Genomic DNA, 13,870 nt, shown 5'->3' with positions numbered 1-13,870 from the left:
CTGGTGAATGCTCCTATAATCGTTCCGAGCGGCAGGAATGTGACACACCACTGCCATTACAGCCCCACGAGGTCAACAGAGGTCCAAGGGATTATATGACCATCAGACAGCACAGGCTTTTAGGGATAAGCTGACGTTTGGAGCTTTCATGTATGTCTGAGGACTAATGAAATACAGTCAAACAAAGAATATTTGTGATGCAATATCTGACAAACTGCATTAATGGCATCGTAGACCAGTCCATGCACTGTCAAAACATGTTAGTTCCAGAAAAAAAACATGCCGACAGTTAAAAGTTTAACGTCAGACCTGAGGTAGCATTATCACCATCAAACTTTAGAAATATTTAGATCACTAAATTTAAGCGCTCAGGTCTTCACCTACGCCTGTCAAAGAACGGGTTGAGATGTAAATGAGAGTATTTGCAACAATTAGTAATTTTAATTATATTATTATAAATAATTATATACATATATAATCATGGATAACATAATTATAATATATGTGTGTGTGTGTGTACCTGCTAATTTCAGTGGGAAAATGGAAAACGGGATGAACCTCTGATTCTCTTTCCTTTCTTTCTCCTCTATGTGGTTTCTGAGAAATGGTCCAAAATGTTCCTTTTGTCCCTTATTCAAAGTCACCTTTACTCTCCTTTCAACCATGATGTCCTCCCACCCCTCCACCCACCGGGCCAGCAATAATCCGAGCGTGGACACTAACACAGGGTGACAGTGGCACTCAAACGAAAGGGTATCAGTCCAGGGCGCACAGTGAGGCACAGTGAGTGGGGAGGGCGGGGGGCTGGGGGGGGGGATGATAATGCTTGGCCAGGTGTGAACTACTGTGTTTGAATGGCTGTATAAAAGACACAGATTAGCACACATTGTGTTACATGGCAGGGTTATGTAAAACCTGCCAGTCATGCAACAACAAGACAGGGCAGTGGGTCAGTGTGTAACAAAGTCAGCCTTACAGCATCGCTGCTCTGAGGCTGAGCCTTGTGAAGTGTGAGTTCAAGGTTTATTTATATCTGCGCATTACAAGCATTAAGATAATTAGGAATGGGTGCAGCTGTGTGCGTATGAGCATTTATTTCGGCGATGTTTGTTTTTCCGCCCGCCTCTGTTATGCCCCTGGGTGAAGCACTGGGGTCCTTTTCGGTGCTACGTGATTGGGGGGGAGGGGGAATGCAGAGAAGTTCTGCTTGCCAGGAAACCTTGCTAATCAATTCTGTTTAATTAGACACTGTGCGTTCAGTAACTCCAACGCCCACAGAGAGGAGGGGCTCTGTCACATTGTGTTTGTCAGCAGCGGAAGGCAAGCCGTGTCTGAATCTGCCTCACGGGGCCGTCTCACAACTCTCTGCCACCTCTGTCATTCTGCTGTCAGCCAGCGAACACGACGTCCAACTCCCAGTCACTTTTACTCACTTCCTGTTTTGTTACCGACGTGTGTTGACAGATTTTGACAATTAGATCTACACCCAATCAAGTCCAGTGGTCATAAACAATCATAATGGATAATAATTTTTTTTCTCTACGTTTTTGTTATGTATTCCTGAAATCCTTCATTTATTCATTTCAATGTAAGGTTTACAAGGTGTAACATTTGTGAAAAAAAGAAATCACTTAAACATTGCTACACTGGTTATTTTGGGGTTTTTTGGGTATTTTTGTGCCCAAATAAAACTTTCAGTTAATGTGTAGATGTTGGTTGTTTTTTTTTTTTTTTGTTTATCAAATAAAAAAAGCAACTGCAAAGCCATGAAATTCACAGTGAACAGTGGAGCTGCAAACAAATGCTTCGACTGTTCACTGTTTCCTCTCAGGCCTTTCAAAGGGCAGTGCAGCGTCTTATGCCTCACTGCTCTCAAACATTCCCCTGTTCCTTGTTAAATCCCATTTTTACAAGTGTTTTCTTCAGATGCTGGGGTTCTGTTTTTTTCTTTTTGTCATTTTGGTCATCAGAAAGAAACCAGAGAGAAATCAGATCCCAGAGAGAGCGGTGACTCAACTCTGTTTTCTCCCTTTGACGTTCTGCTCTCCCTTTTATCTTTGAGAACCACCGCCATTCTCCTCTAATGAATGCCTCTCTCTTGTTTTGACTAGCAGGTCGATTGGGGCGGGTCTTGCCCTGCTGCCTGAAGACCTTGGAGTGGGCAGAGACAGCCAGAGGAGGAAGAAGCGGCTGTCCAGTCGTGGCTTTGAACGACACTGCAGCGCACAGGTCAGGGTCCCCTTGTCCTCTGTGATGCTAGAAATAAAACAGCGGTGTCTTTGTTTCTTTGCGTTTGATACGCCCTTTTGTTGCACACACACATTTAAAATGAGGTGCTACACGAGGAGTCAAATCCTCTGCCCTCTATATTAATACCGTCTTCAGTGGGACTTTCTTTCTCTTTTCTGTGTGAGAACAAATAAGAATCCTCTTCCTCCAACCTTTTAAAGCTTCTGCAGCTACTGTTACCAGGAGACTAACTGCCTCTCTCCGGCTCTCTCATCTTCTTGTGTTGCAGCAGATAAAAGCACAGAGCTGCAGAAAAAGCAATCTTCACAGCGTGCTCAGCTCCAAGCTATCCACTGATGTGGCTCAGCTCAAACACAAAGCCCAGAGTAAAAAGAGTCTCTCAGGGACCGGCTCCAGGGACAAGGAAGCGTCACCTTGCAACTCCAACCCCAAGCATGGACACAGGAGCCAGGGCACGAGCAAAGGGGAGTCCCGGCAAGAATCTGGAGGTCAAAGTGACACAGGTAGATACAGGAAATCAGAAAATTGAGCTGCAGGCTCCGGTAAAAGACCCATGAAAATTGAGATTTGTATTATTGTTTACCTTCACAGCAGCGAGTGTCGACAGTGGCCCCCAGGAGAGCTGGACTGCTCTGGTTCAACGTGGGTGTCAAAAGGGATCTAACAAACAGACACTGGGTTCTTCCTGTCTGAACCAGAACAGAACGAAGATCCATCGTGGTCTAAGACAGGAGGCGAGTGCTGAGGGAGAGAGCTCTCCTGCAGACAGTGACTCTTCTGATCAAGGTAGAGATTGTAAAAAGACTGAGGCCTTTATCTTTTCAGTTGATTTGTTTACATTTTGTTAAAATAAAATAATAATAATTATTATTGTTATTATTGTTATTATATATATATATTTATTTTAATTAAATAATTTACATTTTATCTCCAAATAAAACTGTTCATAAGAGTTTTCTTAATGAAAAATTGTTTTCAACAGTTCAGGCGTGGATTAGATAAACAAACAAAAAAACATGACAAATTATTAATCAAGTCAAGCAAAGCAATACCAGCGGTTTTCAAATTTTGATTGTTTTTTACATTTTAACCAAATCCAAATGAACGAAGGTGTCGATAAACATCTTGTAGCAGACGTAGGTGTGGATGGAGGTTGGACACCTCACTGAGTGGCCACGTTGAGTCACCTGGACTAAATGACCTGCCACAGCTGTGGTCACACACTCAACCACAAGGCTGAGGAAATACCACTCAGTCAAAACGCGTCATACATCACATCTCTGGGCAGTTAAAACAGTGTCTGATGTAGTAATGAGGTGCTTGTTGAATAGTGAAGTGGGAATTTAGAAAAATGTTGCGTATTTCCTTTAGTAAACAAATCTGTTAGCGTTGTGTTTCTATGTTACCGACCTTATAGTTACATCTTTAAACTGTATTGTTTTTAGATGATGAAGAGGAAGAGGGCAGCTATGATACCGATGAAGGTCAGGATTACAAAGTCCAACCCTCCAGAGACCTCACTCCAAGCTCCTCCATAGCAGATCCAAGTCCCTCAAACGTTGTTAAACTGGAGGCCAATCAAAAGGCCAGGAACAAAAAGCAGAGGCAGGAGCTCTACGGTAAGACTGTCTTTAGGAAGTGATTTATGACTGGACAACACTACCTTACAGATTCATGGGAAGCATCTGTTTTGTGTTCTTCCTGTCGGCCTGTCAGCCCAGTCTAAGTCTGTTTGTGCAATTGAACTGCTCAGCCTCACAGAGTCTGTCTGGAGCGGAGGGGGAGGTCAAAGTCAAGAAGAAGTTCCCCTGTAGGATGGGTCTGCCCCTGGAGCTGAAGAAACACCACGACGATCACCGGCCTGAGGGGGTTAGAAGGCCGTGTGGTCCACGCTCCAAAGAGCCACGATGGGGTGGTCTTGGCACCAGAGGAAAACTCTACAGACGAAGCATGGGCTTAGCTACCTTCCCCACCACCACAGAAAGGCTAAAGAGGGCAACGCGCAAGAGCACCATGCTGAGAGGCTCAATCAACAAGGTCTGAGCAACAACAGAGATTTTGTTCATATGGTGAAATATCGACACCCTAACATTTTATTTGTAAATAAAAGTAACAAAGCCGAACAGTGATCAAAAGTAACATTCTATACTGATGCCTGAAAAAAGTCTTAAAAATAAGTTTCCCAAAAATGAATAAAAACGCACCAATTTGCCTTAAAATATGTAGCTATGTGAATTACTATCCTTAAAATTTAGAAATTTCACAATAATTTCAGAACACCATAACAACAAAGGTCTGAATCACAGACAGGAGTAGGAGAGTCAAACAAAACGTCCAACAAATACATACTTATCACTACTGTCACTAAATAAACTATGTCTATTCTCCAAAATAAAAATGAAACACATTTACTGTAAATGATGTCAGTCATATCAGTCATGGTATAAAAACCTCCAACTTTTGTCATTCAAAACCAGTGAATTAGCCGAGCATTGTTCAAAATCCGACCATTACAAAGGAGAGCATGTGTGAAATTCCACACGTTCTGTATTTTAGGCTTTGGCCGACATGTTTGGGGCTTCAGCAAATAGTACCAAAAAATACCACAGTGACTTAAAGTAAGCAAAGAGTACATGATCATAACCCAAATAGTCAAAAGTTATCCAAATACGACAAAATGTGATAGCTCTGCTGTGGACAGGACCTGAAATGCTCCTTTACATTTCATAGAGGTAAATAATGCCACAGAAATACAGTAAAAACCGCCCTGCTGACAGGCCCTCATAAAACTTATGAATGGCCTGTGGGCCAGACTTTGCACATTCCTGTTTCAAGGTTTTTCTAACTGCTGCTCTAATCTTTTAAAATCACAACGTCTCAACCAAAACTAACCCCGCAGAGGAGCAAAAGAGTTAGGTTAAGGCACTGGAAGCAGTGATTTCGTCTTTAATTACTAGAAAAATACGGTAATCACACAGGACGTATGTGGGGGGGGGGAGTCATTGTTAACATTTTCATCCAGGAAGTCTGTTTATTGTCTATAACACATGCAGCACATATCCAGAGGCTGCGCAGGTGTGACGTCTTCACACTGACTGCACAGAATTCTGTTTGGTTTAGGAGGTGGGTGTGGTTTTGGTTGGAGCAGTAGAAAAGATAGAAACTGCATCAACAGACCCACTTGTTCCTTGAGAATTCTTTCAGATGACTGCCTTCAGCTTTACAAGGACCTAATTCCAGTGAGCTGGCAGAGTAATATATGTTTAAAGTCGGGTTGTTCAATCATTTCTGCTCACACATACAGCTCCTCTGAGGAAAGTAGCAGAGAGTTGCGGTGTGTGAGTTTAGAAATGTGTCTCTCACACAAGGCACGGCGTCCGTCTGGGTAACAAACTGCTGCTCTGCTTCACACGTCAATTTTTTAACACCTCGCCACAAAAAAATTGCAAAGCCGACTGCAGTAGTCCAATAGACAGGTTCTGTTTGGCTCGTAAAGTATTTTTCTTGTTTGTAATAGATAGACAAACAGATAGATAGACAGATAGATAGATAGATAGATAGATAGATAGATAGATAGACAGATAGATAGATAGATAGATAGATAGATAGATGTGGAATCTCTCCACTCTTGTCCAGTTGTAATGTCAGGGCATGACTATGATGCACAATTCTTTCAAAATCAACCAAAGTAAAGTAGGTACGTGGCCTGATGCTGTTGTCATTCACACAAAAATACACACAAATAAATAGGACATTTAAGAAGTGAACCTTTACAATCTGTTCATTTCATGCCTGATCGTGTGAACATTCTTTCATTCTGTAAATCTGTTCTCTTCCGCAGCCAAAGGAGTGGAGAGGGGGGGGGGCCGTCTTCTGGAGAGCTTTGCGGCCGATGAGGGATTTCAGATAGATGGCAGCAGCTTCTCGGAGGATGAGGAAGACGGCAGTTCTTCACACAGGAAAAGCCCTAAAAGCAAGTCCTAACACTGGATATCTCACAAGTGCACTCGTCACCAATGATTTAATAATGTGATCTTAAAAATCCTAATTGTGATATTTGTCTTTTTTTTTAATAGTTCCCAACTGTGTATTGACAAAGGAGCTCCTAACTGATGGACTGAAGGTGTTGATCTCCAAGGAGGATGAACTTCTTTATGCTGCAAGAGTTCACACTCTGGAGCTCCCAGACATGTAAGAAAGAAAAAAGGCAGTGTGTGAACTTCAAGTTCAAACCTCTGTCTGTAAAGAGAAAATGAATGAAATAATCCTAAAAATCTCACTGTCAACAATGTCATCTTCACCTCTGAAGAATAATCCCTCACTAAAATATACAGGGTAATACCATGCCCAAGTGGTCTAAAGTGTGAAGTGCAAGTAATTTACATCAACTAAAAAAAATGGATTTTGCTAAAATTTAGTGCCACTTTTTAGACCAGAAAGGCATCACTGGTATTACTGTATTACTCATGCTGCTTCACTGCGTCCCATGTTGTTTTTTCATTTTAAACTAAAGGCTTCAGGAGGGCCTGCAAAAACAAAAAAAACTACCTTGGCAGGTCTAATATTGAACGTTATGTTTCCTGGTTTGGCCGTCAGTAAATTCATCAGTTAACATTTGTAGCACAGTTTCTTTGCCGTTGCTGCTGATAAACTGTAAACAAAGAGATGGTCTCACAACAACAGCAAAAGAAATAAAAATGGCGTTAGATCAAGACAAGGATTAAAAAATACTCCAAATAACCCCATCTTTTCTCTCGCCGTTTGTTCTTTCTTCCAGCTTCAGTATTGTTATCGATGGGGAAAGAGGAAATCGCCCAAGAATCTATTCACTGGAGCAGCTGCTGCAGGAAGCTGTAAGCTCACTCCAGTGCACTTTGCATTTCCACGTAGCCTTCCAGCCTTTCTGCTGCTCTGTCATTTCCTTTGCTCTCTCACTTCCTACCTCCTCTGACTGTCTCAGGATCAGTGAGGGCCTCACATGTGGGATTTGCGTGTTTGTGCACGCATGCGACTGTGTCTAGTAAAGAACCTGGCATCGCTTGCTTTTTTTAGATGACTTTATGAGATCATTTGTAGTCTTCACTCAATTTTATGTAAATATATAATTACAGTATACTGAGTCCTCTATGTAATGAGTTGTAATTATCTATCAAAGGAACCGCAGCACATTTGCATTAAGGTAACCTGTGATTCCTGGTGTGCGCTGCATTCCTAATTAAATGTTAGTGTGTAATGCGGCAGGTGACATTTGTCCCTCTGTTTTGCACTGAGAAGATACTGGTGTCTCTGGACAATGACCCTCTGACCACAAAATCATCATTAACCACACGCTGTAAAAATGATGTTAGAAAGTCTCCCTGCCTTCTGTGAGACTTTACTGTGTTAAATTAATTAACCACGCATCTCACTTTAAACAATTTTTCATTCACTTTGATTACTTGAAAAACTTTGTAGAATAATTTGTAACATCAGCTTGAATGTGGTAGAATATTATCCAATGAGTGTCAACATCATAATATTAATATGTCTCAACAATGGGACACCATTTGTCAGTCATTTGTTCTTAAGATGGATATTCATTTGGTTGTTGTGTGATGTCTGAAGCTAACGTCTTTAGCACAAATGATAGCAGCTGGTTCTTATTTAGCCATACTTCCACTTCTCTTGTCTTTAAATTAATTTAAAAGCCATTTATTAGACACCCATTTAGAACGAACGCCTTCTCCCTCGTTCCCCTCCGCTCCGCTCCGCACCCTCCACCCGTACATCCACAACTCATCAGTCAAAGACTCCCTCGCCATGGCAACAGTAAATGAAAGCAATCTAAAAGAGCCCCCCCACTGAGTGGCGGATGCTGGGGCTGCCTGCATTGTTGGAGGGAAGATCTGGCAACCTGCAATCACAAGCCCCTTTATTCAGGGCCTCTTTAGTATTACTCAGCAAGTCAGGATTTACTGCATCATGGCTTCCGTTCTTTTCAGTCCTGACTGGCACATTGGCATGAGATAAGTGCCGCTTGGAAACGTGGCACAGTGGCTGCCCGTGCACAATGCTCTTTTACTCTCACACTGTGTATGTGTGTGTTTGTCTGTCTGCTTGTGCTGGTAATGAATCTTAATTATGTTTTGGTCGGGCTTTCAGGTCCTGGATGTCCGACCGGAGTCGGAGGCGATGCTCGGTGAAGGAACCAGAGTGTGTGCTTACTGGAGCGAGCGCTCGCGCTGCTTGTACCCAGGCTATGTTCGCAGAGGTGAGATGTTGTATCAATTTGACGTCCACCGGCCCTGCATATATCACAACGATGGGCTTCTCTGCTCAGTCACACTTAATTGGACCTGAGGACATGCACATCTACTCCTTGCAGGTGGTTCATCTGATGAGGGGAAACAAGGAGTCATGGTAGAGTTTGATGATGGAGATCGGGGAAAGATTTCCCTCCACAACATCCGCATCCTCCCTCCAGGATATCAGATACATTGTGAGTGCTTCATCTTTCTCCTAACTAAAAAATATCGCCCAGCGGCGAATATTGCATATGCTGATATTTCGCTGTCACTTTGCCTTGTAGGCGGGGGCTCATCTCCTTCACTCCTGCTGTCTAGTGGTACAACAACCCAGAGAAGCTCCGGTCTGGAGCAGGCCCCCATCAGTGACAGAAATTCTGTCACAAATAATCAAAATTTAAATGTTCATAAAAGAAGACCAGGTAAGCAAAGTCATTCATGGCAAAATATATGAGTGTTTTCAACATCTGTCCCAAGTACGCCATAGATTAACAGTGTAGGAACTTTATTACAGATAAAGGATCAGCATCTTGTTAAACAATGTACATATGTCATTTCATATTGTAATGTTTTCTGTCTTAACCAGACAGTGGGAGTGACAGGTTCTAAGGATCCAGACATGAACTTGACATGTTTTTTGTTTACCAAACAGCTACCCACAAATCTGAGTGTGTTGCTAAAACTAGATAAACTAAATAAAGTGTCTTCTTCACAGGCGTCGCGTGGTATGAGCAGTAACAGGTTTTCAACAGTTTCTGTTTGACTGCTTCCTGTTTGTGAAACATACCATCTTACATGTATTTACTTCATTCTAGGGAGACCAAGGGGCTCTGGGAAAAAGCAGAAGCAACAGCAGCAACAACTGGCAGAGAGTGCCAGTAAAAATCTCTCTCCATTCCTGGGCTGGCCCTCTTTGGCTTACACCAGAAAGAGGACTTCCGACAATCTGTTCCAACTAAATGGGACACCTAGAAAGGTCATTAGAGGGAAGGAGGACGGCCCATTTCCCTCGCCTCAGACCCAGCCATCGGCTTCCATCCCAGCCAAGGGTCTTTTTAGCAGCAGCTCCTTTGAGGTTGACTCATTTAGCAGCATAGCAAATGGCTACTCCTCCTCCTCCTCCTCCTCCTTCTGTGCTCAGACTAAAGGGCCAGATTTATCTCTGAGCTCCAGAAGTGGACTATATCAACAGAAAAGCAGGCAAGATGAGCTGGTTACACCAAGGAGTAGGAAGTCTGGACAGGAATTCCTTGTTAAATTAGATCATGAAGGAGTGACCTCACCCAAGACAAAGAACAGCAAGGCTCTGCTCCTGCGAGGTGGATCATCCAGTGTGAGCAGCATCTCCACAACAGAGGCTTACTCACACCCTGTCCTTTTGGTTAAAGACAACAAAAAAGGTGGAAACTCCAGGGTTGAACTTCTTTTAAAAGGAGGTACGCACCAAAGAAAGCCGTCCCCTTCTCTACGTTTAGAGGAGTACAGCGATCTGGACTTCAGCTCCCACCGCGAGTGTCACAGTTCCTATTCTGATATGGATGAAGAAGAAGAGGAAGAGAGGAGGAGCGCTGCACTGGCTGCAGCTTCAGGAGGACTTAGGACAGCAAATCATTTCCTCTCTCATCTATCAGTCTCCTCCTCCTCCTCTGGTTCTTCTAGCTCCTCCTCCTCAGGCTCTGTCTCCAGTTCCAGCCTGTGTTCATCTGACAATGATTCATCCTACAGCTCGGAGGACGAGGACAGTTCCGCGCTCATGCTGCAGAGTTGTCTGTCTTCCCACCGTGGGCTTCTGCAACCATCTACACCCACCACTTCTCCACGGCCGCATCAGCACTCCTTCGTGGCCAAAGCTGTGGCCGTGTCCAATACCAAAGGTAACGCTGCCGACCACATGTCCAGCAACAAGGCGTTGAAGAGAAAAGAATGCACTAGTTCGTCCCCTAAATCCAAGGAAGTTATGAAGAAGCCAAGGATGCTCACACAGGACACCTCCTTTATCCCAAGGCCCAAGATGTCTACATTCCTGGCAGGAAGACAAATGTGGAGGTGGTCAGGAAATCCTACTCAGGTACGGCCTCATATTCTCTCTTTCTGCCTTTTTTTTTTTTTTGATTCCTATTGTTTACAAAATATTATTATTTGTATTATTATTTGGTGCCTGGCTGTGTTTGCAGAGGCGAGGTTTGAAGGGCAAGGCCAGGAAACTCTTCTACAAGGCCATTGTACGAGGCAGAGACACAGTGAGAGTGGGAGACTGTGCAGTGTTCCTCTCAGCTGGTCGCCCCAATCTCCCGTACATTGGTCGAATTGAAAGCTTCTGGGAATCCTGGACCTCCAGCATGGTGGTCAAAGTCAAGTGGTTCTATCACCCAGAAGAGACCAAGTTAGGCAAAAGACATCGAGATGGCAAGGTAATTCACGACGCAGGTTATACGATTTTTACAGACTTACTTCCACAGATGATATAAAAATAAATGCGTTATAGGCTGGTCATTTCTCATTTCAAATATCACAGTGCAACCTTAGCGTCAGCCAATTCCGTTTTTATAGTACTTAATGTTTATCTTTATTCTCGCCATTATTATATAAATCTATATTCTTTTAGCAGACTGTCAGCCAATCACTTCTGGGCACAAGACTAGTACCAAGAACCTACACAAACCTTTAAAGCTTAAATGGGAATTGGCCGACTTTTTCATTAGGTGCACATACAGTAAATATTTGAGTTGTTTTCTCTTTACCCTCGTGGTTTCTGGTTGCTCTCTATTCTAGATCATGATTTAAACCAAACTTATCTCCTTCCATGTCCAGCATGCTCTCTACCAGTCATGTCATGAGGATGAGAACGATGTCCAGACAATCTCTCACAAGTGCCAGGTGGTGAGCAGGGAGGAGTATGAATGTCTGACTCGCATTAACAAGCCAAACAGCACCTCCTCAGACCTGTACTACCTGGCTGGGACGTACGACCCCACGGCTGGTCAACTGGTCACTGCTGAAGGAGTTTCCATCTTGTGTTAATCTTCCATGACGACACTACTGAAGGACTCCTATGGAGAAAGAACAAAAAAGAAAAAAGTATAGTCCGAGACTTTACGTCTGACGTTACACACACTGGAGTATCCTTGTCCATAACTGGTTCATGATTTTAAGAATTATGGTTCTTCCTTGGTATCCCAGAATCTAGTAAATGGATTTTGAGTTGGCGACGTAGTGTCTTTTTAAGTAGATTCCATGTGGTCGACAGCTTCACACCTGGGTTTAGGCCTCGTGCTTCCAGCTCCCGTGATACGTAGGAAAGCCGAGATCACACTGAACGGTGCAAAATAACGTGAAGCTGAAGAGTCTCAGTGGACCAATTCTATAGAGGTAGCCTAACCTGACGGTATGGAAACGTCTGCAAGAAATTGGGGAATTCCCTAAATCTCTTCATTCCAGGGAAGTTGAAAACATGTACAGGATGTAGAGTTGATGTCTGTATATACTGTATTTTTGAAGTTTTCCCAATCAAGCCATACACTCCAGTACCTCACGCCTGTCTTAAGTGTTCAGGTGTACATTGTACAGATCAGTTTATTGTATTGTTGTCTGTTCTATATGTATATAAAAGCTATTTTATATAGGGGTCGATTGTATATACATATATGTGTATATATATAATATATATATATATGAATATGAGATGTATCTTTCCATGTTTGCGACTGATTTATTTTTATATGGGTGTGAAATACATTACTTTGGGTTTTTTTCCCTTTGCTTTTAAAAGTCAAGATTGGAGATGTTACTGTTGCACTGCATATGCCCTGCTGAGACAGAGAGACAGACAGTCAGACAGTCAGACAGTCAGACAGTCAGACAGACAGTCAGACAGACAGTCAGACAGACAGTCAGTCATAGCACAGATGAAGACAGAAATGTTAACGCTCCAACAGGACAAGATTCACTTTCTGAGAGCGGGTGGTCATCCTGTTAAAAAAAAAAAAAAAGATAGGTCAAGTGGCTTTCAGTGTAAGTTTGCTAAAACTTAATATTTTCGATAAAGGAAACGTATCCAGGAATTTGTGATTCAATATCTGAAGGAATTTGGTCTTCTGCCTTTAATTTTTTATTTTTTCTTCAGGGGAGGGATCTCTTCACAGATAAGCCTGATAGAGGTCCGACACTTTTGACCAGGACTATGCTTATAGCACCCCCTGCAGAGGAGGTAGAGGTAACTACTCGCTCTAGTTTAACCAATGACAATACGTACATAATTCCTGAATATTTTACCACAAGGTAATCATCAAAAGGCAGGTCCCACTCAAAGATTTAAATTGAACTAAATATAATTGTTCCGCTTGAATCAATGAAGAATAATTATTTTAACGTACATGTGTTAAATGTGCATCACAACCATAAATGCGCCATTTAGTTCGCAAAAAATAACGTACAAAAAAATACCAAAGTGTCTTTAATATTTTTTATTTAAGTCTAATATATGACAAGCACCTGTACTGAAGTCAATTCAGAAATCACTGGTATCTTAGATTAAATGTCCATAAATATATGTTGGCGTTGCATTGTGACAATGGTTTCTTGCACATGTACCTGCCGTTTTTCTCCGCTACATTAAAATATGCAGCGGAAACCACCCGGGAGTGTGACTATGAAGGTCAAGGTACTGACAGAGTGAGTGTTGAGGGCCTTTTTTTTAGATTCATCAGCCATCTGTGTTTTTTTTTTTTTTTTGTACAGTACACGCACATACTCAATGCTAACTGTGAAGGACAATCAGATTCACGAGCAATGGACATAGACTAGATTCAGTCGATCTGAGAAATACTTAATTTTTATTTAAGTTGTGCCAAGTACGTTTGGGTCTGTTTATTGTTTATGCAATCCTAAGTATTCATTGTTAAAAGTTTTATTTCGTTCGCCATCATTTTATTTATTGTCATTGTTGCTGTTTGTTCATGCCAAGAGCTTTTTATGAGAATGTTCGTTTTTCTTGGTATGTTGGTCGCATTTGCATTTCTTAAATAAAACTGGTCTTGTAGAGGCCATGTAGTGAAAAAGAAATAAAGCAACACTGGATTCTTCTCATCCACAAACATCTGCAAAGTTCTGGCTTTTTCCTGAGTGACTGTGTTTTGTGTGTGTTCGCACCTGTGTGTGTTGTCACTGTTGTTGTGGGGACATTGGGTTCATCATCTCGCCTCTACTTTGCGGATTTTCCCTTTTTGCGTTGGGAACGCAACTACTGCGATAGGAGAGGGATCCCTGGAGGCTATATAGTAAAATGCCTGGCACTTTGGCAACATTTTTTGGGACATTGTGGAAGAATTCGTGAGGAA

At 42.4% G+C, this 13,870-nt stretch overlaps 1 protein-coding gene across 1 annotated transcript in view; it reads left to right on the top strand.

Moving 5' to 3' along the window:
- Positions 1-13,627, top strand: part of bahcc1a (BAH domain and coiled-coil containing 1a) — a 68,991-nt gene extending 55,364 nt beyond the window's left edge. The window contains exons 16-30 of the mRNA XM_025064516.1: positions 2,115-2,229; positions 2,519-2,753; positions 2,842-3,036; positions 3,696-3,869; positions 4,004-4,287; positions 4,807-4,858; positions 6,092-6,223; positions 6,327-6,441; positions 7,028-7,103; positions 8,392-8,500; positions 8,615-8,728; positions 8,819-8,956; positions 9,350-10,602; positions 10,709-10,945; positions 11,346-13,627. Coding sequence (XP_024920284.1) covers positions 2,115-2,229; positions 2,519-2,753; positions 2,842-3,036; positions 3,696-3,869; positions 4,004-4,287; positions 4,807-4,858; positions 6,092-6,223; positions 6,327-6,441; positions 7,028-7,103; positions 8,392-8,500; positions 8,615-8,728; positions 8,819-8,956; positions 9,350-10,602; positions 10,709-10,945; positions 11,346-11,555 — 3,439 coding nt within the window. The 3' untranslated portion in view covers positions 11,556-13,627. The remainder of the gene's footprint in view (positions 1-2,114; positions 2,230-2,518; positions 2,754-2,841; positions 3,037-3,695; positions 3,870-4,003; positions 4,288-4,806; positions 4,859-6,091; positions 6,224-6,326; positions 6,442-7,027; positions 7,104-8,391; positions 8,501-8,614; positions 8,729-8,818; positions 8,957-9,349; positions 10,603-10,708; positions 10,946-11,345) is intronic.
- The last annotated feature ends 243 nt before the right edge of the window (positions 13,628-13,870 follow it).

The sequence above is a fragment of the Cynoglossus semilaevis genome, chromosome 17 (genome assembly GCF_000523025.1).
Source record: "Cynoglossus semilaevis isolate Cse_v1.0 chromosome 17, Cse_v1.0, whole genome shotgun sequence".
In the NCBI taxonomy this organism is placed as follows: Eukaryota; Metazoa; Chordata; class Actinopteri; order Pleuronectiformes; family Cynoglossidae; genus Cynoglossus; species Cynoglossus semilaevis.
Note: the sequence above shows the minus strand (reverse complement) of the source record. Positions and strands in the feature narration are given on the sequence as shown.